Source organism: Hemicordylus capensis, chromosome 1 (genome assembly GCF_027244095.1).
Source record: "Hemicordylus capensis ecotype Gifberg chromosome 1, rHemCap1.1.pri, whole genome shotgun sequence".
NCBI lineage: Eukaryota > Metazoa > Chordata > Lepidosauria > Squamata > Cordylidae > Hemicordylus > Hemicordylus capensis.
The window spans coordinates 32771081-32796411 of NC_069657.1; the positions used below are offsets into that span (position 1 = coordinate 32771081).

The 25331-nt window shown below is 45.1% G+C and overlaps 1 protein-coding gene across 5 annotated transcripts in view; it reads left to right on the top strand.

Moving 5' to 3' along the window:
- Nucleotides 1-25331, top strand: part of PRIMA1 (proline rich membrane anchor 1) — an 87404-nt gene that overhangs the window by 20145 nt on the left and 41928 nt on the right. For all 5 annotated transcript variants that reach the window (XR_008308012.1, XR_008308018.1, XM_053253090.1 and 2 more), the window contains one exon: nt 11750-11897. Coding sequence is in view for 3 of the 5 variants with exons in the window: in XM_053253090.1 (XP_053109065.1) it covers nt 11750-11897 (148 nt within the window). In the remaining 2 variants the exon portion in view is untranslated. The remainder of the gene's footprint in view (nt 1-11749; nt 11898-25331) is intronic.

Here is a 25331-nt window from a genome sequence, read left to right on the forward strand (position 1 = left end):
CACCTTCATTTCTTCTATTCATTTTGACTGTCTTTTAGACAGTGCCAATTGTCAACTGCCATGTGCCAATTACACCCCACTCCAACCCGCAAGGCATTGAGGTACTACTCAGTTTAAATTAAGTGCCTAATGGGTAGAGGCTACCACCCAAATTGCAGAGGGATTGGGCAAAGGGCTGGTTTTTGGAGAATTGTTGAAGGTTTAGTGTCTTTGAGGCAGATTTGGGGTATAAAGTGGGATCTGGGGTGGAAGAGTGTGGTGAGGTGGTAGCGCCTAATGGGTGGAAGCTACCACCCAAATTATTATTATTATTATTATTACATTTATATCCTGCTTTTCCTCCAAGGAGCCCAGAGCGGTGTACTACATACTTGAGTTTCTCTTTCACAACAACCCTGTGAAGTAGGTTAGGCTGAGAGAGAAGTGACTGGCCCAGAGTCACCCAGCTAGTTTCATGGCTGAATGGGGATTTGAACTCTGGTCTCCCTGGTCCTAGTCCAGCACTCTAACCACTACACCACGCTGGCTCTCTAATTGCAGAGGGATTGGGCAAAGGGCTAGTTTTTGGTGAATAGTTGAAGGTTTAGTGTCTTTGAGGAAGATTTGGGGCATAAAGTGGGATCTGGGGTGGAAGAGTGTGGTGAGGTGGTAGTGCCTAATGGGTGGAAGCTACCACCCAAATTGCAGAGGGATTGGGCAAAGGGCTAGTTTTGGTGGATTGTTGAAGCTTTAGTGTTTTTGAGGCAGATTTGGGGCATAAAGTGGGATCTGGGGTGGAAGAGTGTAGTGAGGTGGTAGTGCCTAATGGGTGGAGGCTACTACCCAGATTGCAGAGGGATTGGGCAAAGGGCTGGTTTTTGGTGAATAGTTGAATTTTACTCATCTTTAAGGGTTTTCCCAGAAGGTATAATGGAGGTTTCAGCAGCCCCATAAGTGCACTTGGAGGGCGCTGTGGTGGCCCAGAGTGAGTGGTGGTGTAGTGTACATAGGGTGCCAGCCACTCCCATGGGGTTGCTAACCCATGGGGTACAGGGTTCTGTTGTTTCTGAGGTGGTCTGAGTGTAGATTCTGTGGTAGCAAATGAGAGTGGATTCATGGTTTTTATTGAAAATCTCATTTGCTACCAGAGAATCTACACTCAGAACACCTCAGAAACAACAGAACTCTGAACCCCATGGGCTAGAAACCCATGGGGGTGGCTGGCACCCTCTGTTCACTACACCACCACTCACTCTGGGCCACCCCAGCACTCCCCAAGTGCAGTTATGGGGCTGCTGAAACCTACATGATTTCCTATGGAAAACTTCAACAATTCTCCAAAAACCAGCCCTTTGCCCAATCCCTCTGCAATTTGGGTGGTAGCCTCTACCCATTAGGCACTTACATTAAACTGAGTAGTACCTCACTGCCTTGCAGGTGGGAGTGGGGTGTAGTTGGCACATGGCAGTTGACAATTGGCACTGTCTAAAAGACAGTCAAAATGAATAGAAGAAATGAAGGTGTGTAATGAATCCTCATAAGGATTCATTGAGTGAAAGTTATTATACACCAAAGAATCTGAACACTTGAAAAATAGTGACCACACATTTTGCTCCATAACTCCACTTCTATAAGGGCTAGAGCTTAGCTTTTTTAAAAAAATGAAAGCTGGGAATCTGGGGAAATTAATAGGACAGATCCGAAACCTGAATATATTCTAATCGAATCACCTGCGATTCGATTTGTACCCGAATCTAGCCAATGGACCACAGGGGTGATTCGTTTTGTCTCCGAATCACCCGAATCAGCTAGATTCGGGTACAAATCTATTTGTATCTGAATCGATTCGCACATCCCTAATATTTAGACGTGCTCTATGTCACAATCTGTCAGATTCGAGTTGAGTCTTTCTCCGCTTGTGCTCCAGTTGCCTATCTTGCCGCTTTAGTCCCTGTAGATCTTCCGTATACCAAGGGACCAATTTTGAAGCAGTCGGAGGGGACTCTTGGGAGCAATCGTGTCTGCTGCCCTGGTGAGCAAGTTGCTCCAATTCTCAACCAGGACATCAACAGGATCACTAGCAAAGCCAACACTGAATCCCTCCAAGGCTTCTTGGAATCTTACTGGATCCAATAACCTCTTCGGGCGGACCATTCTGATGGGCCCCTCGCCCCTGCGGAGGTGGGAAGTGGTTTTAAGTCCAACCTTAACCAGATGGTGTTCCGTCCATGACAATGGGGAAATCGCAGGAGTCCCCACCCACGGAACACCACCCTGATCAGAGTAAAAGACCAAATCAAGCATGTGACGTGCAATATGCGTTGGTCCAGAGACCACTTGGGATAGGCCCATAGTTGTCATGGCTGCTGTGAACTCCTGAGCTACCCTGGACAGATTGGTCCCCAAATGAACATTGAAGTCCCCCAGCACTAAGAGTCTAAGAGACTCCAATGCGAGTTCCGCAACCAAGTCTGTGAGCTCAGTAAGGGATTCTGCTGTGCAGCGGGGCGATCGGTACACCAACAGAAGTCCCAATCTATCCCTGGTCCCCAAACTCAAGTACACACATTCATTATGGTCTGATACCCTAACAGGGACCCTGTAAGGGAGATGCTATACTTATAGACCACAGTCACTCCTCCTCCCCGCCCACATCCCCTCACCTGCTCCTCTACAGAATATCCTGGAGGGAGAAGCTGGGACCAAACTGGACCACTAGTCTCCCCCAACCAAGTCTCGGTAATACATACCAGTCGGCCCCTTCATCCATGATCAAATCATGGATGAGTTCAGATTTATTTTGAACCGACCTGGCATTACAGAGGAGCAGGGAGAGGCTATGTGGGTTGTTGGCAGTGCTCCCCAAGGTCAAAGAGCTGGCAGGACAGCCGGAAGGGTAGACAGCTATTAAATTTCTGACTACCCTTCCCCTGGAATGGCCTGCTGACCTGCCAACGTTACTCCTTCTATTCCCCACCACCATCATCATGTGGAACAATAATTAAGTATGCTTCCATGTGACATCTGACCAGGGACTATGTGTTGAGATAATGATTTGTACAAACAGTGCAGCCTCACTTGTGAGAGTAGTCTGGGTTGGCTTCAGAGATCCTTGGCATGGTGCACCTTTATTCTACCCATGCACAGTCTGCATAACATGGCTTAATCTGTAGAAAAGTTGATCTGGATGTGGGCCATATGATCAAGGCACTTCTAGTTCTAGAGTTTTGTATTACAGTTTAATTTAGTGCAAATAGTATTTCAAAAATATCGGTGGCTCAGCAACCCACTTGACTTCATGGCCCTACTTGGGTATAACTGGCTGGTGAATTGCAATCTAACACTGCACTCTTAATCACACTTACTAGAGAGTGAGGTAATCGACATAATGAAAAACTGTATTCTACCTGGGTTGGGAAGCTGTGTGTGCTCCCAATTTTTGGTTGTGTAGAAGCAAGGTAGGAAGAAAATCTGGGCAGAAGTGATTGTGTGGAAGCAAGGTAGGAGGAAAAGCTACCAAGGTTTTACAATCACTTCTGTCCAGATTTTCCTCCTACCTTGCTTCCACAAAACCGAAAATTGGGAGCACACACAGCTCCCAAACCCAGGTAGAATATAGTTTTTGATTGTGTGAATTACCTCAGAATGTCCCATTGGATTCAGTGGGTCTTGCTTCTGCGTTTTAAAATTTTATTAGATTTTACAATCGCTTTTACATTCAAATTACATTTATCTAATTCTACACATAAGTAAATATTGACTTCCCGCTTGCCTATCTATGTGGTTCACAATAACTATCCATATAAACCATTGCTATAATAATTCAAAACATACATACTCCACAATACTACTCGATTTTACCTAACCCAACCTGCTGTTATTACTATATTTCAAACCCTACTGAAAAGTCCATATTAGAAAAAAATTGTTTAAGTAAAGCAAAAATGGTTCCCAATCTTCTTTAAAATATTCCAAATTTTCATCTCTTATAAGTGCTGTAAGCTTTGCCATCTCAGTATATTCCAAAATTTTTATCAACCAGTCTTCTTTTGAGGGCATTTTAGTGTCTTTCCATTTCTGCTCATATACTATCCTGGCCACTGTGCTTGCATACATAAAAAATGTTAAATTTCTTCTGGAGAACTCTCCTTGAGTTATTCCCAGCAGGAAGGATTTTGGCGTCTTAAGAAATGTCACTTTAAAATTTTCCTCAACTCACTGTATATCATATCCCCAAAAGCCTTTGCCTTCCCGCATGACCACCACATATGGAAAACAGTTCCTTCACATTGTCCACAAGTGGGTCTTGCTTCTGAGTAAACAAGCTCAGGATTGTGCTACATGGCATTTAAGTGTATGACTGAATAGATAACGCCCTACTTACTGGTTTGTTTTCTAGAAATGGTTTGTGCTTCATTTTACACGAACATGTTGTTTGTTAAAATTTCCATATGAAATTAAGCATAAAGTATTTCTTTATGGAAGTAACCAGAAAATAGTGAGTTGTGTCTTCAGTCATTCACTAAAGTGTCCTGTAGGACAATACTGTTATTGGCTCACGTGCACCCAAGCAGCATGTGTGCCTGCTGCTTCTGCAGTACTCATCAGTCCGCCCTGGCTCCTTGTGTAAGGAAGGTGGGGCTGTGGGAATAGGGCATTGCATTCCTCCTGCTTTGCCTGACTCCCAGCATTCCCAATGGGAGTTGGGTGCTGCAGCAGCGATGCAAACCATCATCCCCACAGAGCCTCCCCTGCCTGCACTAGGAACAGCGATAGACCGCTCAGTACTAAGAACGTAGAAATAGCCCTGATCAGGCCCAAGGCCTATCTAGTCCAGCATCCTGTTTCCCACAGTGGCCCACCAGATGCCTCTGGGAAGCCCACAAGCAGGAGTTGAAGTCTTATCCCTTCCTGCCATTGCTCCCCTGTAACTGGTATTTAGAGGCATCTTGCCTCTCAATCTGGAGGTAGCCTATAGCCATCCAGACTAGCAGCCATTGATAGACCTGCCCTCTGTGAATTTTTCGAAGTCCCTTTTTAAGGCCATCCAAGCTGGTGGCCATCATCACATTCCATGGCAGATAATTGTATAGAATTTGGCATTGTTCTCGAGTGCACAGCTCGCTGTACAATACGTTAGTCACTATTTTTTACCTTTTGCCTTCATTAATATCCGGGAGTTCCCACTTGCTCTGCAAAGCACATTCACCTAGAATGTCATACTCAATTAAAATGTATTTAAAACCACAGGCTCTCAAAACCCATACTGGCCACAGCTAAAGATATTGATGCACCCCTGAATGCATTTCAGGTCAAAGTAGATTCAAAGCAAAAGATTTCTATCTCAGACAGGCCAACTGAACAAAAGCTCAGAGTTGTGACCTCTGACAGGACATGTCACCAAAAAGACTGACAGTAACGTCTAGGCAGCCAAGTCCAGTAAATAGCACATCAGGCGTGAGTGACCTTATGCCAAAGAGGCATTTTTTGTGCAATAAACTGAATAAAAGCCAGTCTGATATCAGTTTGGTGGATTATTAAAAGGCAAAATGAACTGTAAAATTTGTGACAGATCTATATTTAGCTGAATCTTTCATAGTAGGGCAAAGTTTCATTCCTTCTAATCTGCCAACCCAAAGGCAGCTTGTATAGGCATTAGAGAAAGAAAAGAGCAATTACATATCAAATGACTCATCGTGCTTTGTGAGAGCAACTGTCTTCCCCATATTTTCTAGTAATACCATATGTTCCCATGTTCAGTTTTGTTTGAAGAAGCTTGTATAGAGTCTTTTTCGCTGTTAAACATAATTAAGATGAGCCTTTTCACATTTTCAGGTGAGTTGTGGAGTACATTAAGGTTACTTGGTGATTTTCATCCTGCAAAGACTATATTGGGTTGTTTATTTAAGCTCTAAACATAAGGTTTTAGAATCTTCACCCAGTTGCCTTCACCTCCATTGGCTTCCTTGAGATAGGCTTGGTATCGTTTTCCCAAGTTCCATACTTCATCTTGCCTCAAAGTCTACAGTTCCCATCATGCTCTGTTTTCAGTCCTCCATTTTAAAGAAGATTACACTAGTCTGTGAGACATTGAGGTAGTTCCCACGGTCAGTGGGAACTGCCAAAATGGGGTTAGTGGGGAGAGCGGGCTTAGCCCACAGACGGCCCGTTAGTCGGCTGCGAGCAGCCAAACCGGCTGCCCACATGACTGCCGGCTCCATTACGGAGCCGGCGGAGGCTGGGGAGTTTGGGGGCTGCATGGCCCCTGGAAACTCCAGCATGCCCTGCTTGAGTGTGCAGGGCATGTTGGAGAGACCCCTGAGCCAGGAGGCTGCTTTTGAGCCTCCCGGTCGGGGGCGGGGTCTACTTGTGAGTTGCCGCAGAGCTGTGCCGCTGCAACTCACAATCAGAAAGCCCAGGTTAGCAGAGTGCTCGCTCCGCTAACCTGGGCTTAGGGGAGCATTAGTTAAGCGGGTGACCCGCTTCTGTGAGACTGGGCTCGGCTGCGAACCCGGTAGTTCTCACGGTCTGCCAAAATCAGGATAGGCTTCCTTAGCACGATTTTGGCAGACCGTGAGAGTAGCCTCATTGCATTAGTCAGTGTTTTGCTTCTTCTACATTCATGGCTTCAGCAACATATACTTATTTCTGGAAAGTGTCTATAGCTCAGTGGTAGAGCAGATGTTTTGCATAAAGACAGTCCCGGGTTCAATTCCTATCACTAATAGTGAGAAATAATCTTGGGTGGCAGAGCTGAGAAAGACCCCTCTCTACCTCTAACCTTGGAGTGCCACTGCTTGTCAGTGTAGACCGGGGTTTCCAGTCTTGAGTCCCCAGATGTTGTTGGATTTCAGCTCCCCGCATAAGAAGAGCTTTGCTGGATTAGGCCCAAGGCCTATCTGGTCCAGCATCCTGTTTCTCACAGTGACCTGCCACATGTCTCTGGGAAGCCCTCAAGCAGGAGATGAAGGCATGTCCCCCCTCTCCTGCTATTGCTCCCCTGTAGCTAATATTCAGAGGCACCCTGCCTCCAAGCCTGGAGGTAGCCTATAGCCATCAAGACTAGTAGCCATTGATAGATGAGTCCTCCATACATTTATCTAATCCCCTTTTAAAGTTATCCAAGATGGTGGCCATCACCACATCCTGTGACAGAGAATTCCACAGATTAATTATGCACTATGTGAAGAAGTATTTGTTAGAGGTTGTTGATTTTTAACCACAATAGGTAAAAGAGCAGAGCACTAAGGAATGAGCACACACTCCAGTTACAGAGTAGGTAGCAGAGGATGTTTTGGATATTGCAGCTATTTAGAGAAAACACATGGAGATCTTTATATGACTAAACACTAAATATTTATTGGTTAAATACATTTAGATAGGAAAGACCTATATCTAATCTAAAGGACTACATAATGGATAGGTAAGGAGAGAGAGAGATGTTTCCATCTGCTCTCTAGGAGGAAAGGAAGGATTTGTGACTCAGCACAGGAAGTGCTGCAGAGTCGGTTCAGGGGTCATAGAGTAGGGACAGATAGGGAGACCCTGACTCACTGTCTCTACTCCCAATGCCCCTAGTGGTCATTAGGACAGTTGGTGCAAAAGGTTGATGCACTGGAAGTTCATCTCCAACTGCATTTGCTTTTGTCAGCACTAAATTTCCTGATGGGCAGTCTTATGGGATGGCCCCTGGTTCAGAGATCTCTTCAGCCATGGTGGCTGGGGATGGTGGGAGTTATAGTCCATCAACATCTGGGGACACAAGATTGGGAATCCCTGAAGTAAACAATACTGGGCTAGATACACCAGTACTCTGGCTCCGTGGAAGACAGCTTCACGTATACTCCAGAACTGCAACAGACTCCTTTATTTACTTGCTTAGTCTGAAAACCCAGGGTTTACAGCAGGCCTGCTCAATTTAGGCCCCCCCAGCTGTTTTTAGAACGACAACTTGCATAATACCCGAATCTCATTTCCCCCTCATGTGTTATTTAAATATCCATGAGGTCCAAGTAACAGCCTTAAGAAGGGAAGAGATTGGGAAGCCACGTGTGCATCCCTTGGGGGTTGCGGGGCGAGGGGGCCTGCCCCCTGCATCTGACGCCAGCAGCGTCTGATGTCAGACGCAGCAGCGGGTGTGGCCTTGCTCTGAAATGCGACCGCGTGCCCCGTTTCAGAGCAAATGAAGGCCAGTACTGTGCATGGAGCATGGCCAGGAGAGCAGCTCCCGGTCACGCTGCGAGCGCTGCACTGCTGGTATTTGCTCTGAAACAGAGTGTGTGGCCCCATTTTGGAACAAAGCCACGCCCCATGCGTCAGGCAAAGGGTGCATGGGGCTTACTTCCTCCCCTCCCCCAAGAAGCACACATGGCGGCGGTGGGCAGCTACAGCAGCCACCACCAGGAGCCAAGCGCATGGGCAGCCTACAAGGCTGCCCGCTACTCACTGGCACAGCGGGGCCCCTCCAAACGTGGGGCCCAGGGCTACCACCCCGGTCATACACCCCCTTAAGGTCGGGCCTGTGTGAATCTGATTCCCCATCCGAGTTGTGCAGCTGTGGTTAAGAAATCAATACTTGTTGATATCCAGATTACCATTGTATGTGTCGAAAAATACTACGTATGCGCAACAAGGGAAGGGTGATTTTTGCCAGTATCCCCTTCCCTCTGCACCCCACTGTGCTTTCCACAAATATGTCCCAGATGACTGCAGGACTCTCATGGTTCATATTTTTGGGAGGTGCCATGGTCTCTAGAGAGAAGGGAAGGTTGGTGACTATTGCCCCTCCCCTTTGCATGTATGAAATATTTTCTGCGCATGCCACATCAGTTTGGATGTCAGCCAGTATTATGCCAGCAACAGGTTTTAGTATTCATAGTATTTAGCATTTCACATGACCGGGCAGGGGAGCTGGGTCCCTCTCAGCTCCCCACCCCCACCCCCCGGGCTATGAAGTCAATGTTGCTGGGAGCACAGATTGTGCTCCCAGACAATCAGCGTTGCACCAAGCAGCGTGGATCTCTGGAAACTGGACACCTGGATATCCCTCAGTTCACTGCATGATGAGCACGATGCATTGGGGGATTCCCCTGAGAAATGGGTACATCTCTGTGTCTGCTCGCGCTGCAAACAGCCCAAGCAAGCACATGATCCCAGCAGCCAGGTTAAAGGCTAACAGCCAGACGATGGAGCCGGGTTTGGCAGTGCCGGAATCCAGGTGGATCCCAGCAGTTCTCACGGGCAGCTAAGCCCAGGCTTGATTGTCCAAGCCTAGATTTGACGGCTGCTGCTTATGCTGCTGCTACTACTACTACTACTATGGATATTTATACAGTATACAGGTGTCCAGTTTCAACCAAAGTTCTCAAAGCGGTTTACATAGAAAAAATAAATAAAATGGTCCCCTGTCCCCAAAGGGCTCGCAATCTAAAAAGAAACATAAGGTTTACACCAGCAACAGCCCCGGAGGGATGCTGTGCTGGGGTTGGATAGGGCCAGGTGCTCTCCCCCTGCTAAATAAAGAGAATCACCACTTTTAAAAGATGCCTCTTTGCTCAGTTAGCAAAGCTACTTGTGAGGACAGCCTTAAAGAATTCTCACGAGTGCCTGCAAACATTTTGATGTATTCTACACTGGTATGTGGTTGTTTTTGTAAGCATAAGGGGAATGTTGGCATACTTCTTGTGAATAAATTGGACTTTTCCTATGTTTGGTAATAGATTCTGACAAGCTATTGAAAGTACTGAAAGTTTCATTTAAATGTGTGGCATTTGGAGGTTCTTTGCAGTTCAGCTAAGCGTAGCTTTTCTTATTCTTTTCCCCCTCTTTCCCCTCAGGTCTTTGAGGTCCAAAATTCTGTCTCTAAGGCATAAGAGAAATAATGCTTTACATTTCTGCATTTGGGCATGTGACGATCTGCATTGTACTATACATTAGTGGATTTATTAGGTGGTTTTCTTTTCTTTCTTTCTTTTTACATGATTAGAGGAGTGTACATTCTATGTGCAGTTTGGATGCTGTTAGCAAGAAGGTTGAAGAAACCACACAGTTTTCTTTTCAAAGCATGAACCTTATATAATAATCACATGTATGTGTAACTAAAATAATCTGAGTGGTCACTGCTAATACCATTCCTTACATTATTTCTAGTATGGGTCTGAGTAAAAGAAAAGGGCGGGGGGAACCCTATTGAGAATAACATTTAATTTCATACTCAAGCTTAATGATACACTAATGTGCTCTCTCTTGGGTATAGAACAGACCTAAATAAATACATAAATGAGTTTAGCTGTTGGATACAATCCAAGTGAAATAGGTATGCCTGCAGCTAATTGAAACCAATAAGTAGTGCTACATACAGTTAAACTCGGTTGATTTCAGTGGAATTTAAGCATGCCTAGCTTCCTTTGAACTGTGACCATTAGCCCTCTTCTAGCAGAAAACTGCATGACTCTTGTAGGAGGCCCCTCTTCCCTGTCTCAGAGGTGATAAGAACCTTGCTGAATCAGGCCCAAGGCCAATGGAATGCAGAGTCCTGTTTCTCACAGTAGCCCACCAGATGCCTCTGGGAAGCCCCCAAACAGGAGATGAAAGCTTGCCCTGTGCCCCCTCTTCTGCTGTTGCTCCCCTGCCGCTGGTATTGCCTCTGAACCTGGATGTATCCTATAGACATCAAAACTAGTAGCTATTGGTAGACTTGTCCTCCATGAATTTGTCTAAGGCCCTTTAAAGCGACCCAAGCTGGTGGCCATCACCATATTCTGCTGCAAATCATTCCACAGATTAATTATGTGCTGTATGAAAAAGTTCCTCCTTTGGTCTGCCCTAAATTTCCTAGCAATCAGTTTTATGGGATGACCCCTGCTTCTAGTGTTTTGTGTGTGAGAGAGAAACTCCTCTCTGTCACTGGTTTCTGTCCGCTCTGAGCGCTGATCATTTGTACATATATTTCAAAAATCTATATTAATGTTGATTTATTTTTTATATTTGTATATTGATCTACATAAATGGAATGATTTTCAAAGGAGTTTATTTAGAAAAGGAGATTTAAATTTAAACTGTATCTCAGAAACAAAAGTCCTTGAGAACTACTGATGTAGAGCCAGAGAAGGCATACTGCTGGTTGACCACAAAAGAATGTCCTGAGAATGTCCATCACCGCCCAGAGCCTTTGGATGGGGTGGTCTATAAATGTAATAAATAAACAAATGTCATGAAATTGTATGTGCCTTTCTCTCATCCCTTTTAGGTGTGAACCCCCACTTAAATACTGATGTTACGTCCACATTGATGTTCAAGGCAATTAAGACCAGCCAGGATTTGAAACTCAGTTTAATAGAGGACTCTGGTTAGCTTTAATTCATTCTGATTCATGTTGATGCTAAGATGATAACCACTTTATTGTGGTTAGAGGAGGGTAGGATTCATATTTGAAAGAAGAGAGCAGAGCCTGGAAAAGGGGGTATGCCATTCAATGTCCCAGACTTGACCTCTTAACCCTGGTTAAGAAATTAAACAAAGTTACCCTTTATTTAGAGCTGTTGCCAGTTAGTGTAGACAGTACTGAGCTAGATGGACCAATGAACTGATTTGGTACAAGACAGCTTCCTATGTACATTTGCACTGGCCCATAACTGGTGTTGCTATGAAGAAAACTAGCAGCATTTTGTCCCTTTTACAGATCCTTCTTCAGTGTTTGCAGTATTTATTACTGTGTGTGAAATCTGGGGCATGCAGTCAGTAAATAATTTTTACTAGCTTTCCTTTACAGATCACTCAGGGTGAACCCCAGAAGTCATGCTCTAAACCTGTAGCAGAGAAAGTGACAGACAGCTGCCAGCAGATCTGCCAATGTAGACCACCTCCATTGCCACCCCCACCACCTCCTCCACCACCGCCCAGGTTGCTTGGGGTCTCATGTAAGTAGAGTTTGCTATGATGTCTCTGTGCATCCCAATAGGCAACTGGGAAAACTGTAATGTGAGGGTTTGGGGAGCGACTGTTACTTAAGTTGCATGATTCCATTAGAGAATGGGAAAATATTCTAACTAAAGATAGTTTTGGCTCATTTAACAAGAGATTTCTTTAGAGAAGCTAAATCCCCTTTGTGTTCTAAACCAGATGGTTCCTTTCTCAAAGCATCTCATTCACATTGGAGCCCCGGAGAAGATCATTTCCTATGTTGTCTTGTGATATGCATTAGCATCTGGTAAATGTTTTATGATACAGTGTTCAGATGGATGTATCATTTTGCCTGGATAAACCCTAACAAACTCAGTTCCACATGGAGCGCTAGAAGTGGGAATTTTAAAAAGGATGATAATGTGTTGGATTTCTGCTACTGGAGTATATGGAGACTACACCAATTTTTCTGATGTTTCCAGGCAAAATACAAAGTGCTGGTTATTACTTTTAAAGCCCTGAACGGCTTAGGTTCAGGTTACCTTAGAGAGTGCCTTCTTCTGCATGATCCCCACCACACGTTAAGGTCATCTGAGGAGGTCCGTCTTCAGTTACCACCAGTACATCTGGTGGCGACTCAGAGGCGGGCCTTCTCTGTAGCCGCTCCTGGACTGTGGAATACGCTCCCTGCAGAAATCTGTAATTTGAACTCTTTATTGGTTTTTAGGAGAGCCCTTAAGACCTATCTGCTTGGCCTGGCCTTCCAGGGTTTTTAAATTGTTGTAAAGGGTTTTTAATGTACCTGTTTTTCAGGGTTTTTAAACTGTTCTATTGTTTAATTGTTTTATGGTATTTTATATTTTTAATTGTTGATTGATTTTAACTGTCTTTGATTTATTTGTAAACCACCCTGAGCCAATTTTGGAAGGGTGGAATAAAAATTGAATAAATAAATAAAATTAATAATAATGATGATGATGATGATGTTCAGTCAGTATAAATAATATCCTTCTCTCTCTACTCTTTGGAGAGTGAGAGGTTAAAGTAATCTGCAAATATTTAGTGCAATATGGACGTTGCCTAAGAATACAGTTCATGCAATCTCTCTTGTAGCGAACTGTGTAGAGACGGATAGCTGACCTGTATGGAAAAGCATCAGCAGGCTGCTAAGCTACTTCTTGGGGTCAGGGTCACTCTGTTGTCTCTCAGAATGGTGGAGGGGCCAGGGATGGGGCCATAGCTGAAAGGAAGAGCATCTGTTTTGCATACAGAAGATCCCAGGTTCAATCCCTGGCATCTCCAGGTAGGGCTGGGAAAGACTCCTGCCTGAAACCTTGGAGAGCCACAGCCAGTCAGTGTAGCTGAGCTAGATGGACCAGTGGTCTGACTCGGTATAGGGCAGCTTCCTGTGTTCCCTCAAGCCGGCTCATGAGCAGGAAGCTTGGCTCAGTTCACCCCTGGATCGAGCCCCCCACCATTCAGCTCAAGGGTGAGCCAGTTCGCACATCTCTAATCCAGTGAAGCTGTACGGGTGCAATGAAAGATGAACCCATGCAAGAAGGTCACGTAGCTGAGCAGATGCTCAGGGTTGCTCAATCCCTTGCACTCTTGTTCCGCTTACGTGTTGCGCCCGCACAACGATAGCTTTGTGTCACTTCCTGCAGTGTATACACGGACTGAGGAGGAGATTTCGCAGCAGGATGTATGCCACCGATTGCATATGTGCACTTTCTTGTACCAGTGCAACAGTAGTCTGGAATAGGGATGTGCACGAACCGGTCCGGGGGCCATTATAGAAGCCTCCTAACTGGTTTGAATGTGGCCTGGTGGTTCTTTAAGGGGGGGTTGCACTTACCCCTCCCGCCGCTTCCCCCCTGAAAGAGCTCCATTTTTTTGAAATGTTTTTGGGTCGGCAGTGTTCCTCCGTGCCGCCCCTGTCCTCGTTGTTGGCCGGAAATACCGGAAGTGGCGATCGCACGTGCGCCCGCTACCACCGCACACATGCACATCGCACATTGTGTGCGCAACGTGCACACGCAACGTGCGTGGCGGGCGCACACGCGGTGGCAGCGGGCGCACATGCGCTCGCTACTTCTGGTATTTCCAGCCAACAACGGGGGTAGGGGCAGCAGGGAGGAACGTTGCCGCCCCAATAACATTTCAAAAAAATGGAGCGCTGGTGGGGGGAAAGCGGCGGGAGGGGTAAGTGCAACACCCCACCACCACCCTTAAAGGGAGGCCCCTGCAGGCGCTGGACCACACCTCTGTGGTTCCGTGCACATCCCTAGTCTGGAGCACACACTCTTGACTTACTGGAATTAGCTAATGCAGTCCTTGTATCAGTGCACCAATGTGGACTGAACCTTATGCACCAATGTGGTGTTTGTCTGCATGTCAGCCAGTGATTGGCCCACAGTTTTTTGAGCTTTTTGTGGTTGAATGGTGATTTAAACCCAGGTCTCCCAAGTCTGATACTCTCTACCACAGTGGTTTTTTGTTAAGCTTGTTGCTTGTTTTACTAGTTAAACAAGCAACAAGCTTAACAAAAAACCACTGTGGTTATGCCCACCGCTTTACTTGGAATAGTATTCGCAACTGTCTTAATTTTGTTAGGAGAGTGCTCAAAACCATCATCATACCATAATTTAAATCTGAAGGTATCTTTTTTCAGGAGTGGGAAATCTCCTGAATATGTATATTATATGGAAGCAGAAAAGAAAGAGACGCTGTTTGAAGTCTTTAGGAAAATAAGCCTTTGAGGACTAGAGGCCACTTCATCAGTCTCTATGCATGAGAATAACTGGACACAAATCTGACATCAAAAATAGCAACGTTCAAAAACCTGTGGGAGAAAATTTCCATCAGGACACACAGAAGCTGACCTTGGAGTAACCATGTTCAAGAAAAAGACTTCAAAGGAAGTTTGGAATTGCTGAATGATAATTTATTAGTAAATTGGATTGAATCCACTCAGATGAGGCTGAGGTTATTTTTCCCCACTACAGAAAGTAATTGTCCTTCTTTAGGCATTAAAATAGCACAGTAAAAGTGATGCATTATTTTCAGTGACGCGAGTCACTCTGTTCTCTTTTTGTATCCATTTGGCTCAACATACACTTGTGATAGACACACAGCTAACCTTGTGGTTTATAGCTTTTGGGCTCCACTGTTTTTACAAACTTCCTTCTCTTTACTCATGAAAGTGTGTGTGTGTGTGTGTGTGTGTGCACGCGCACATGCACAAGTACGGAGGATAACACTTCATGCATCTGGCAAAGTGGACTCCAGTTAGGAGTGAGACAGAAATTCTCAGTAGAGATCTGTTGGCTTGAATTTGGGAGGGCAGGAGGCAACATTTTTCATAAATGACTTGGAGGAGGGAGTACAGGGAATGCTTATCGGATTTCAGTTGTCTCTCCATCAGTTGGCCTAACAAAGGAGCCCTGGGGACCCACTGCCCCCTAGTGGGGCTCCTGTCCTCCTAGAACCCCTCACCCCCCAGAACCCCAGGAGCAGAGATGGTGCTATGCCAAAGCTGAGCTCCAGTGCTGGAGACGGAGGGCTTGATTGCTTGGGGACCCCCTCCCAATGTACCAACCCAGGAGAAGGGGAAGGTCAGCTCAGTTACCACAATAAATGTCCCTTTTTCTAAGGTGCCAGTGACGGGACCTTTCTGGTGTTTGCTACGATGGAGAAAGACAGCTACCCTCCTGACATGAGAAATGTATGTTCTCCGCTGCAAATGAGCCCATGCCCTGTTCATGATTCCTGTGTGGAATCATCTGTGGATCTGCCCATGTGAACCAAAGGTTGCTTGTATACACAGGAGTTTAGATTCTCATTTGGGGCTGCTATGCATGCAGCATCTCTGTGTGTGCATATCCACGGCACAGATGGAGCTACTCCTGACTCTGTTGTGGATATGGAAACAAATACTCTGCAGGAGCTGTGCGTGTGTGCGCGCTGAGGTAACAATTATTATTAATAATAATAATGATTGCTAGATTCTTTTACCTAATTTCTTAGTGCCGTTGCAGAGACCCATGGGGTGTTTTCTTATTTCACACTGTGAAGGCAGAAGCAGCATCTAATAAGGAAAGACCTTCACAGAAAAGCATCATGTTATTACAGAAAATTGCCCGGTGGCCTATGATTCTACAGTTTAGAATGTGGCAAGCTTGGAATGTGAGCTTGCCCCATTTATTCCTACCAGTGCTCAGATAAGTGCCTCATTATAGGAATGCAGCATGTATGGTATGGTGTATATATGGAAATTAATATACTTTGTGACACCTATTGACTATTCTTATGCCATTTTTAATCTCCTGAAGCAACAATCCTGTTGTCTTTATTTTCAAAATTTAATTAGTAAGACCAATTGTAGCATTTAGCAGTTGCAGAGAGGCAGGCACTGAGCTATGGCGGAAGGTACTTTGCAGGATTTCTGCTGCAGAGAATTAAAGAAGCATTTGACTTCTCTTTTTCTTTCTTTTTTCTTTTTCTTTTTTTGCAGTGTCTCTTTTACAAGGTGATATTTGTCTATCTGTGCCACACCACAGGGGTGCAAAGCAAGGAACAAAATAACAGTATTTTGACTCATTGGGCAGATATACCATATATCAGGAACTTTCAAAACAAAAGTCAGAATGCTTAGCTTCAGGAAGAAAAAGTGTCAGCATTTAGGACAATGTATTGATTCACCTACTACAGTATTTCCCCCACATTTGGAAACATAGGGGACATCATAATGGGCAGATTTTTCTCTCCCCACCTTTAAAAAAAATGTTCTGGCCCATATCCAGTGATTACATTGTACACAGAGAGAGATGTGCAAGCAGAGGATGCTCCCAACCACCTCATGGTCCTAAGAACATAAAAGCAGAACAAGTGCCTTGCTGGATCAGGCCCAAGGCCTACCTAGTCCAGCTTCCTGATTTCCACAGTGACCCACAATATGCCTCTGGGAAGCCCACAAGCAGGGGCTGAAGGCATGCCCCCCACTTTCCTGCCATTGCTCTCCTGCAACTAACTTTCAGAGGCATCGTGCCTCTGAACCTGGAGGTTACATATAGCCATCAAGACATATAGCCATTACATTTAGGTTACATATAGTCATTGATAAACATACCCTGCATGAATGTGTCTAATCCCCTTCTAAAGCCATCCAAGCTGGTAGTCATCACCACATCCTGTGGCAACATAAGAAGAGCCCTACTGGATGACACCCAAGGCCTGTCTAGTCCAGCATCTTGTTTCCTTCAGTGGCCCACCAGATGTCTCTGGGAAGGCCACAAGCAGTAGATGGCATGCCCCTTCGCCTGCCATTGCTCCCCAGCAACTGGTATTCAGAGGCATAGACTAATTCCATAGACTAATTATGTCATTCTTACAATTGTACCACGGATATAGTTATATAGGCACTTCCCGAGTTACAAACTCCCCTCTTACGAATGAGCGTCAGGATTCTGAGATTGCTTGAGATTTTGTGTAGGCGTCAAAGATCTCACAAGATTTTGCACAAAAGTCCATGATATGGTAAGAGTCTGTGTGGAAGTCCGAGATCTCGTGAGAGTTCGCATGGGAGTCTGAGATCTCAGAGGACTAGAACATAAGAAGAGCCCTGCTGGATCAGGCCCAAGGCCTGGCTGGTCCAGCATCCTGTTTGACACAGTGAGCCACGAGATGCCTCTGTAAATCCCACAGGCAAGCAGAGTAGCATCATGCCAGTGGCAAGGAAGGCCAAAGAACAAGGAAGGCAACTGTGCTCCAAGGTGTCTGAAGCAGACACAAAAGGAAGCCAGCAGGAGGAATTTTTTCCTCCCTCATCTTGATACCGTGTCAGCACATGTCATTATCTGACAAACAGGGGGCTACTGTACAGAAAGGCAGCAGCTGACTATTAGGCTTGTGGGATCCTAGATAGTGGAGACTGCAGTGCGTTTAAGGTGAAGGTAGCCTGCTCAAGATTTGCCTCAGTCTCCAAGGCTGACAGAAATGCCCTGACATATTACAAGGACATTTATCTTGAGAAAAAGAAGATAGGAACATAGGAAGCTGCCATATACTAAGTCAAACCATTGGTCTATCTAGCTCAGTGTTGTCTTCACAGACTGGCAACGGCTTCTCCAAGGATGCAGGCAGGAATCTCTCTCAGACCTATCTTGGAGATGCCAGGGAGGGAATTTGGAACCTTCTGATGCTCTTCCCAGAACGGCTCCATCCCCTGAGGGGAATATCTTACAGTGCTCACACTTCTAGTCTCCCATTCATATGCAGCCAGGGTGGACCCTGCTTAGCTTAGTGGACAAGTCATGCTTGCTACCACAAGACCAGCTCTCCTCCCTAACTGTCCAAACTTCCCTAGAAACATTTTTTTAAAAATGTGTCCCAAAAGAACCAAGGCCATCAACCTCATTAGCCCTTCAAAGTTCCCAGAAACCCCTTCAGCATCTCTACAAACGTCTCCCTCCTCCTCCTCCTAAGCCTCCCTTTCCTTCAAGTACCAGGGTAAACAAAACTTTTTCTTATTCAGTTTTATTCTTTTTCTGTTTTGTTTAATTACTGCTATTGCAACAGTATTCTTTTCTATTTTTTAATTGCAAGTGTACAGTATTTCAGCTAGGCTTGGAATCTAGCCACCCCTAACAATATTGTTTTTATGGAAAGTGCTCTCCATGTTCCAAACAAGCTTTTGGAACACAACCCATTTGTAAGTTGGAGACTTTCTATATCATAAAAAGTCATTCATACGCCATTTGCACATAGAGTTTTTTGTGACATTAAAGTGACCAGGCCAGTCCCTTTTCCTCTAGATCATCGTGTTAATATTATGACTGTCACCCCATTATTGACATCTGAAATTATTGACCAAAGGACTTGTAATTCATTAATAGGTTCACTGTAAATTTGCATGTGTATGAAACAGTAGGAAAACAGCCTAATTCCTTTTATTTGTAGACGATGCTTACACATGCCATATTATTCACCATCTTAGAAGAGGCATTTCTTGGGTCGAAGAAATGGGGGGAATACCTTTGTCTTTTGATAGATTGCTTCAAAATCAATTAATCTTATTTATTTTTAGTGCAGTTATAAATTACCTTTTTGCCAGTGCACCCAAGGTGGTTTGCAATTAACATCATATTATTATTATTGTTTACACAGTCAGACATGTGTTATTGACTGGTTTGTTTTAACCAGACATCGAGTCCTTCCCAAGGACCTGGGATGGCTGAATTTTATTATCAATATTGTTGCTGTTATTATTATAGATATCGTCGCAGAATATAGGCTGTTCCTAGTAAAGTTGCTTTTTGTAATTGGCTGATGGTGATTTCTGTGGCCCCTATGGTGTTGAGGTGCTCTTCAAGGTGTTCTGGAATTGCACCTAGGATTATTATTTCTTGTTTACACAGTCAGACAGGTGTTATTGACTGGTTTGTTTTATCCAGACATTGAGTCCTTCCCAAGGACCTGGGATGCCAGAATTTTATTGTATGTATGTATGTATGTATGTATGTATGTATTTATTGATGATTACTACTACTACTACTACTACTACTACTAATTTATTTATTCGATTTCTATACCACCTTTCCAAAAATGGCTCAGGGTGGTTTACACAGAGAAATAACAAATAAATAAGATGGATCCCTGTCCCCAAAGGGCTCACAATCTAAAAGGAACATAAGATAGACACCAGCAACAGTCACTGGAGGTACTGTGCTGGGGGTGGATAGGGCCAGTTACTCTCTCCCTGCTAAATAAAGAGAATCACCACGTTAAAAGATTTCCTTTTAGGGAGAGACTAATGTTTGGGCGGTATAGAAGTTAAACAAACAAACAAACAAACGGAACCTCTTTGCCAAGTTAGCAGGGGTCTTGAAAACCCCTGATATTGAAAACAAAGTTAAAGTAATCCAGAGATAATAAAATATACAAAAGATCAAACAATTTTAAAAAATAGGAAACTCTCAGCATAATCATAAGATAAGATGCACTGTCAGCCTCACAAGTGCTGGTGGAATAAAAATTACTCTGGAAGGAGGCAAATGCCACCTTGGCATGGGTTTAATCTTGCTAAACTCTGTAACCCACATTAAACCAAGATTCAAATGACTGTTTGATCCAGGCTTATGATTCTATGATTAATGTGTGCCGTTTCTTACACATACATAAGTAGATCAAGCATGGGATTTAACATGTAGTTGTACTTAGCTGAAATTAGGGATGTGCACGAGCCAGTCGGTGCCTCCTTTTGGAAGCACTGAACTGATTTGGGTGCCCGCCGCCAAACCAGTTCGCGGGACAGGGAGTGGTTCTCAGCATGTGCGCCGGCCATGTGTGTGCTGAAGCTGCATGCAGCCTGCAGGGAACGGCGACGCAGCTGCACACAGACTTTGCTTGAGTGAATGATGCACCTGGAAAAGCTGCGGGGTGGCAGTGGAGAAGTAAGGGCCTGCTTACCTGCTCTTCCCCCTTCCCACAGAGGAGGGCTGGTCTTGTGGTAGCAAGCATGACTTGTCCCCTTAGCTAAGCAGGGTCCGCCCTGGTTGCATATGAATGGGAGACTTGATGTGAGAGTACTGGAAGAGATTCCCCTCAGGGGATGGAGCCACTCTGGAAAGAGCAGGAAGTTTCAAGTTCCCTCCCTGGCTTCTCCAAGATAGAGCTGAGATTCCTGCCTGCAACCTTGGAGAAGCCACTGCCAGTCTGTGAAGACAATACTGAGCTAGATAGACCAATGGTCTGAATCAGTATGTGGCAGCTTCCTATGTTCCACCCCGCTGTGCATGCACGGATGGCTTGTGCATATCCCTAGCTGAAATAATTGCTAATGTAAACCAGTAACTGGTTTGATAGTCTCCTTTTTCTCTCTCTATACATTTTAGTTCTTTATAACCTAGTGAAGTCAGCAAAATGCTGCCCCACATTCTCAGTTAATACAATAAAGTCATTACAATCCCTTGGGAGTTACATAATTGACTAGGATTCCTCATCTCTCCAGGCTATAATTGTACTGGTTTGTTGTTCAAAAGGAAATCTTTTTTATCTCTGAAACTCAAGGTCTTGAGTCTCAGCCACAATAATGGACCTAATTTGTTAGTGATTTGTACTTGTACCAATGCCAACTTTAAAAAAAAAAGGCAAAACAACAGCACAGAGTAACTATTTGGCAACTATGCTAGCACAAAGTGTACAATTCAGTTTGTAGAACTTGAAATGTTTGTTCAGATGGCATGAAAGACAGCTTAAATGACTTGGTCATTATGCCATTTTACTAGAGGCCTATGTTCATCCTTGTGGCCCATCTGTGAGCAAGAGCTTGCCAGGAGGGAGGGAGACTATGGGTACCCTGCCTAGGTGGCCAGATTTGGCTTTTAAAAAGCCAAATTCTGGCTTATGGCCCATTTGACCCACGAGTATACCCCTTAGGTTCTGGCAACTCCCTCACCCACATGTGTAGCCCTGGTAGCAGCTATCTTTTTTCCAAAAGGCTAGCTTGCCACTACCATGGAAGATGGAAGAAGTAGTCAACCTTCCTGCCTCTTCCATTGTATATAGATGGTGATCTCATATGTCATAACAGGCATCTTCTTAGATGATGTGAAATACCTGAGATCCTCAATTTTTTGTTCATGTATCTCTGATGTAACTTGAAAATGCTTGTTCCTTTTTTAAATGAAGGTTTTTTCTCTCTTGAAAATCAAAATAAAAAGTTGTTGAAGAAGAAGAAGATGTCCTTTCGGTGTGAGGGGAAAAAGGGAATACCTCTTTTAAAATTGTGTTGTCATTTGTAGTCGATGTAAGTAGTGTTAAAAAGTAACATTTTAAAGAATTGACTGTCTAATTAAGGGCACTTCAGTAAATTAATTTTTTTTTCCTTTTACCCCCAGGTTACCTCAGGGGTCCAGCAATGGGGTGAGATACTTGTCTTGGGGGGAAGGCACTACCCTTCTTTACCCTACCCCCCACACCACCTGTGATCTAACCAATTAATCAATTAAGTTGCAGCCTTTGGGGGGGTCCTTTTTGTGCTACCCCCTCATTCCCCCCCCGCTCATAAAGTCACAGAAGCCTTCAAATTGGGGCTTCACCACCACAATATGGGGTGTGCGATATAGAACCTCTCATTAGGAATTAAGGCTGTGCACAAACCACATTTTGTGGTTTGGTTCAAATTTGAACCAAATTGCTGATCTGTGAACCAGTTTGGTTAAACCAACCAGCCAGTCCGGTCCGTTTTGACCAAATCAGTTCAGTGGTTCGAGCAGCTTTGCTTGTAAAGAGGAAACAGGTGAGGATTCATCTTTACGAGCAAAAGGGCGGGGAAATCCTTGAAAACTCTTCTAAAGGACGGTTAGAGGGCACCTTTAAAAGTAAATTAAGATTCTTACTGGCCCAACCACAGTGGCCACTGGCCGTCACTCCTCAAAACCCCCTGGTGCAGCCCAAGCACGTGGTGCTCCCTCCAGTAACTTGTCCGTGCGACGGTGGCACAGTTTCAGATGCATGGAGACCATTTGTGTGGCCTTTGTGCATTGTAAGGTGTGGTGGCCACCAGGCTGGTAAGAACCTTAATCTGCTTTTAAAGGTGCCCTCTCACCGCCCCTCCAGTTGCAGTTTAGAAGACTTTTCAAGGATTCCCCCACCCCTTTGGTTGTAAAGGGGAATTCTCACCAGATTCCCCTTTACAGGCATAGCCCCTCAGGACATTGAACTGGTCCGCCAAGGGCCGGGGTCGGTTCAGTTCAAATGTAGGTTGTGCCGCCTCCAGTCTGTTTCGCAGTTGAACCGCTGAACCAACCTGGTTTGAGGCAAACCGGTTCGGAATCGAACCGCTCGTACATACCCCTGATAGGAACCCCTCACCCCACTTCCCTACCCCATGAAGATGCCATGCAGACTCTGCTGTCTCTTCATTTATGGCGGCTGACATACAGAACAAGGATACAGCTGGGGAATCCTATCTAGCTGTTGACTGGAAAGCAAAGGGAAGAGAGAGAAAATTCAGTGAAGAAAAAGTGGCCGGCATACAGAGCAAGGATGCACCCATGCAGCAAGAGGGCAGCCTAACAGAACTTCCCAACTCACTGCACCGGTGCAGTGGGGATACGGCAATTTTCGTTGCCCTCTCCTCTCCCAGGCAGCTCTCTGTGCCACCCAACAATATGACCCTGAGGCCTACACAACCCTCAGGAACATATCTTTGGGTGATATGGAGGCCTTCATGGGGAAAGGGAGGGCGTCAAATATTGCTGCTTCCCCACTGCACCGGTGGGGAAGAAATTATTCCTGCTGCAGACTCTGATGCCGTTGATGGGGAAGTTCTGTTAGGCTGCCCTCTTGCTTCATGGGTGCATCCTTGCTCTGTATGCCGGCCACTTTTTCTTCACTGAATTTTCTTTCTCTTTCCTTTGATTTCCAGTCAATAGCTAGATAGGATTCTCCAGTTGCCTTGCTCTGAGTAATTCCTTTTTTTCTTTTTAGTAATATCTTTTGGTTTAGGTATAAAACCTTTCAGTAAAAATGCTAGCCCATTTGTTCATGCGAATTGCTCTACTGACTGAAGACTAAAATGCTTCAGAAAGAGTTATTGGTGAGTTAGAGACTGCTGGTTTCCATCCAAAGTATTCTCTAGGCTCTGCTGGCAGTGGTAGGAATAAAGCAGTGTCTGAGAATTCAATACATGTGGCTTTACATTTGACACAACCCCAACTCCAGTTAGAGCAAGAGCTAAGCCTTAGCCTTGATTAGCGAGTGCAGCAGTGGCTCAAGAGCTTTGGGAGCCTCACCTCTGAGCGATGCTAGAACATCTGGTTTGGGGGAGCAAAGGAGTGGCAAAGAATGTCAGGGGAGTGAAGAGTTTGCTATACGAGTTTGCTAGACATTGAGGCTATTCTCACGATGGGGGGAAACTGGGCTAAGGGAGCCCAGCCCAGTTTTCCCCCATCGTGAGAACCCGTGGGCGAGCCTGGTGGTTCAATGGGGGCTAGCCCACCAAAGTAGTGGTTAGCAGAACGAGTGCTCCGCTAACCCCGTTTCCCCGATCGTGAGACACTGTGGCACAGCTCCATGCTGCGGCAACTCTCAAACCCGGGGCATTCTGGGAGCATGCTGCCCATTTGCATGGGGCATGCTAGGACTTCTGGTGGCTGGACAGCCCCCAATCCCTGCCATCCCTACCGGCTCCATGACAGAGCTGGTAATCGTGTGGGCAGCCGATCTGGCTGCACAGGTTGGGCTCCGTGCTCATCTGTGGGGAGAGCGGATCAAGGCCGCTCTCCCCGCAGAAGCCCTGCAGGCTCTCCACAATGCTCATGTGGAGAGCCTCATTAAATACTTACGGAGGTAAAGTAATCCATTTTGTTAGTTTATTTGCCTTATTGATGATGTAGCTTGCTTGGCATTTTCAAACTTATTCAGAAAATGGGTCCCTTTCCTCTTAAAAAACTTTCCTGTCTGCTTTCCAGGCTAGTTTTCTCTTCCTGTCCAAGACCATGTGGCAGGAAAGCGTGGAATGGGGACAGAGGGTCAGTTCCAGGGCAGTTGAAATCTGCAGGGTAGATGACCTTGCTCTCACCCTGCGCACATGGTCTTACCTAGCCCAATTCCTGGCCAAGAAGGAAGCAAAGGGGTTGACCTGGCTCCTGGGAGGCTAGAGGAGTTTCCTACCTATCTGCTTGCACTGGCTTCAGGAGTGAGTGAATGAGACATCTTCAAATAACTTTGAAAATAATTAATTCAAGCTATAGGTTTCGAAAAGGCCAAGGAACAAGAGACATCATTGCTGATGCACGCTGGATAATTGAGAAAGCCAAAGAATACCAGAAAGAAGTCCATATGTGCTTTATTGGCTACAGAAAAGCCTTCGATTGAGTCGACCATATCAAGTTGTGGAATATCCTTAGGAAAATGGGCATCCCAGAACATCTCATTGTTCTCATGAGGAACCTATACATAGGACAGGAAGCCACAGTCCAGACAGAACATGGTGAAACAGTCTAGTTCCGGACTGGCAAAGGAGTAAGACAAGGCTGTATACTTTCTCCTTCTTTAGTCCATTTATATCCCAAACATATACTGAGAGAAGCTGGATTGGAAGAAGATGAGTGTGGTTTTAAAGTTGGAGGAAGAAACAACAATAACTTGTGCTACGCTGATGTTGCTACTCTGATAGCTGAGAATGCAGATGATCTACAAGCTCTAGTAATGAAAGTCAAGGAGCACAGTGAAAAAATGGGACTACAATTAAATGTAAAGAAGACTAAACTAATGACATCGGATACCTCAGAATTGATAATGAAGACATTGAATTGGTGGATAGCTTCTGCCTTTTAGGATCAACCATCAACAGTAAACGATCCAGCAGTCAAGAAATATGCCGCAGACTAGCACTTGGTAGGGTTGCAATGAAGGCCTTGAAAAGGATATTTAGATGCCGTGACATG